The 3,293-nt window shown below is 37.9% G+C and overlaps 1 protein-coding gene across 1 annotated transcript; it reads left to right on the top strand.

Annotated features, from left to right (window-relative positions):
* The first annotated feature begins 308 nt into the window (after window positions 1–308).
* On the top strand, window positions 309–1,392 carry LOC131161286 (EPIDERMAL PATTERNING FACTOR-like protein 2). Its single transcript, XM_058116935.1, has 3 exons — window positions 309–651; window positions 750–826; window positions 948–1,392. The coding sequence occupies exons 1-3, from the start codon at window positions 543–545 to the stop codon at window positions 1,260–1,262; spliced, it is 501 nt and encodes a 166-aa protein (XP_057972918.1). The 5' UTR covers window positions 309–542; the 3' UTR covers window positions 1,263–1,392.
* Window positions 1,393–3,293: the final 1,901 nt, after the last annotated feature.

Raw genomic sequence — 3,293 nt, 5'->3', positions numbered from 1 at the left:
TTGCACCAGGGGTCCCATTCGATCATTAAATTAAATTAAGAACTGTTCACCTCCTCCTCCTCTGCAGCAGCTACAGTTGCTTTCTGCTTTTTGCTGATATGTATTTATATATTGGGCATTGCTTATTTCTTTGGGGGCTCATCCAACGAGGTGATCCCCTCCAGGTCCTTCCCTTTTCGGACCTTCCTCTCTCCTCTTTTCTACTGACTATCTGCACTTCTCTTTTTGCCTTCTGCGTTCCGTCACTACTACTCATCCATCCCCATTCCCCCATATATCATATCCCGATTTCACCCCATGCTAACACATAATTATATATTATAAAGGAGAGACAGTAGCTAGCACTGAATGATCTTTTCGCGTGATGGGGCTGGCGTTCATTCAATCAGCATTGATCCCGCCAGCTCCCTTTTAAACACAACACACCTTTTCTCATCAAGTTCCCTTTTCATTTTCCCCCTCCTCAACTCCACGCACTCCCATCATTCCTTCCTCTCTCTCTCTCTCCGGACGACTTCTCTCTTATCCCTGCAAGGCTGCAAATGGGTTGCACTCAAAAATTCGTGTTTTGCCGCAGAAATCCACATCTAATCATTTCTTTGCTCTTTCTCTTGCTTTCTAGCCCCACCCAATTCTTCTCTTTTGCTGAAGGTAATTATGTGTGTCTGTGAGTGTGTATATATATATAGCCCATTTGATCTTACAAGTTGAATTCCCTTAATTATGACCTTCTTCATGCGTTTCAGCAGGTAGAGTGATTCCCAAGCTGCAGGTCGAAACTCCACATGTGGGTGAGAGAGATGATGTTAATATTTCTGTGTCATATGTAAGTATGTGTTTTTGTTTTTTGTTTTTTCCAGAGTCCGTGGCTAGTTACCAAGCTGATTAATTTATCTGTATCTTCATGTCTCTGATGGATATTTTTTTAATTAATTATATGCAAACAGTACTTGAAGAGAAGGGAGGAGGAGAAGGTAGTGGTGGTAGGGAGAGCAGTAATAGGGTCGAGGCCGCCGAGCTGCGACAGAATAAGGTGTAGCTCTTGTGGCCACTGCGAGGCGATTCAGGTGCCGGTGGTTCCCCAAGTGCTCAAAACCACCACCCCCCATTTTTCTGCACCTCATCATCATCATCGTCAATGTCCCACCACTACTACTCCTACCACTACTGTAATTGCCCATTACTACTCCAGGCGCGACATCTCCAACTACAAGCCCTTGAGTTGGAAGTGCAAATGTGGGAACTTCATCTTCAATCCTTGATTAATTCATCCATTTTCAATATATATATATATATATAGTTACCCAGAACATACATATGCAATTATATATTATAGTTTCTTGCATGCACGAATTATGGCTGCTTCCCAATATAAGCTTCTTTTGCTTTTAATTTGTATATTAATTATCAGCTGGCAAAGATTGCTATACGCATTCATGCATGTATTAGACAAACTGGAAGACGGGAATGGCTTCATAGCTACAGTTATTTGATCCTTTTTTTTTTTTTTTTTTGAGAACCAGATAACTGAAATGATAAAGCAATTACAGTTATTTGATCTTCCAATTCAAACAAAAAAAAAGGAAAATTGAAAGTTCAACATTATATTCCTTGAATTTCTTTTTTTCTTTATGATTTTTTTATGTGGGAGGGTATGCGAGGACAAGAGAGGTCTGGCACGTTTGATGAGAAAGAGACGGGAGGGAGCAAATGGATTGTGTCAGAATAATATTGTTTTCGTATCTTACAAGATTTGTGTGCTATCCATCTCAGCAAAGCATAGTACCTCCTCGGAGGAATAAACCCCATATGTCCTTCAATTCCTATATATATATATATATATATATGTTTTGTTTTTTCTTTTTCTTTCTTGTTAATTATCTGAATGATATGAAAAATTAACATGGTGAATTATGGTGGCACTTGAGCCTTAGCTCTGCCCAGAATAGAGTGGTGGGGCGGGGGGGGGGGGGGGGGGGGGGGGGGGGGGGGGGGGGGTGGGGGGGGGGGAGAGAAATTGGTCTCTGGGATGGTTTGGAATTGTAATTTGGTGGGGGCACCTATATATGTATATATAAATTATTAATTGAAAGATCTCTATCTTATATTTGGGAAAAATCATGGATTTATATTTATATGAATTTGAAAAATTAGTAATATAATATTATATCAAATTTTTTCAATATTTATCTAAATTTAAATTTAAAATCTAAAATTTATATTTTTAAACCCAGTGTAAATGTATATATGTGTGAGTATATAATGAGATTTGTCAAAAATTAAGGTTGGAAGTAAGGATGCATTAGCATTTATCTTTCAAGCTAAAGAACAGTTATTTTGAATTGGTTTGGATATTAATAGAGGTTTACAAAAATACGCATGATAAGTTTCTTTTAAATTCCCATATTTGAGAATAAATATAGGAAATATCCTGAAAAAGTAGGTAGATCCAAGGTTATATCTCTTCATGATTTGAATTGCTAATCAATCGGGAATGAATCCCATGTTATTAAATAGTTTCCTTCCTAACTTGTAATCTAACCTAATAATTTTTCTCGTCTTTGACTTGGGCATAAATCATAACATACAAGTGGATCGCTCCACATATACACTAGTTATCCTCCACAGAAGAGACCCATCAATAATTAGACTTAAAAACCATTATATTGAGTCTACCTTAGTTTGAATTTGACCCAATTATAGAGCTAACAAGATTTGAATCCTCACATTGCCTAAATCAATATCAAGATTCAGACATGTGTCATTCATCTCCCATGCTCCAAGGTTCAAGCCTTCCAAGCTGAAGCAATTGGAACATGGGAATTTTACCCATGGGGGGCACTTGTAAATAGCAAGCCAAAATTATAATTTTAATAATATCATATTTGGGTAGGGTGAAAAAGAAAGGAACTGTGAAGCATAGGCCTATGGTAAGCAATAAGCATTATTATAGTGAAGGGGTATGAAGAAGGGGAAGCCCAACGTGAGGCCACAATATCCTAATGGATTTAGCTTATCATAATATAAACTATATTGGTAAATTAAAGGCACACATATTATATATTATATATAGAGTGGGGTGGTGTGACCTTTTATGGTCCATGCGGATCCTAGCCTCCCAATCTAGCTACCACAGTCAAAGTCCCATCTGCATAAACCAGTCGAGCAGCTCAGCAGCAGAATTGAAGGGGACCAACTGCATCCAATTTAATTTTCTCACTGCACCACAATTCTTCTTCTGTTTTATACATCCTTTCGTTTTTTCTCTGATATTGGACAAAAGGTATCTGGAA

The sequence above is a fragment of the Malania oleifera genome, chromosome 8 (genome assembly GCF_029873635.1).
Source record: "Malania oleifera isolate guangnan ecotype guangnan chromosome 8, ASM2987363v1, whole genome shotgun sequence".
NCBI lineage: Eukaryota > Viridiplantae > Streptophyta > Magnoliopsida > Santalales > Ximeniaceae > Malania > Malania oleifera.
This window is presented reverse-complemented; position numbering and strand designations above follow the sequence as displayed.

Coding starts and splice junctions, on each gene's coding strand:
- LOC131161286 (XM_058116935.1), top strand. CDS start 543: ATGGGTTGCACTCAAAAATTCGTGTTTTGCCGCAGAAATCCACATCTA. Junction 652..749: donor ATTCTTCTCTTTTGCTGAAG/GTAATTATGTGT, acceptor GCGTTTCAGCAG/GTAGAGTGATTCCCAAGCTG. Junction 827..947: donor TTAATATTTCTGTGTCATAT/GTAAGTATGTGT, acceptor ATATGCAAACAG/TACTTGAAGAGAAGGGAGGA.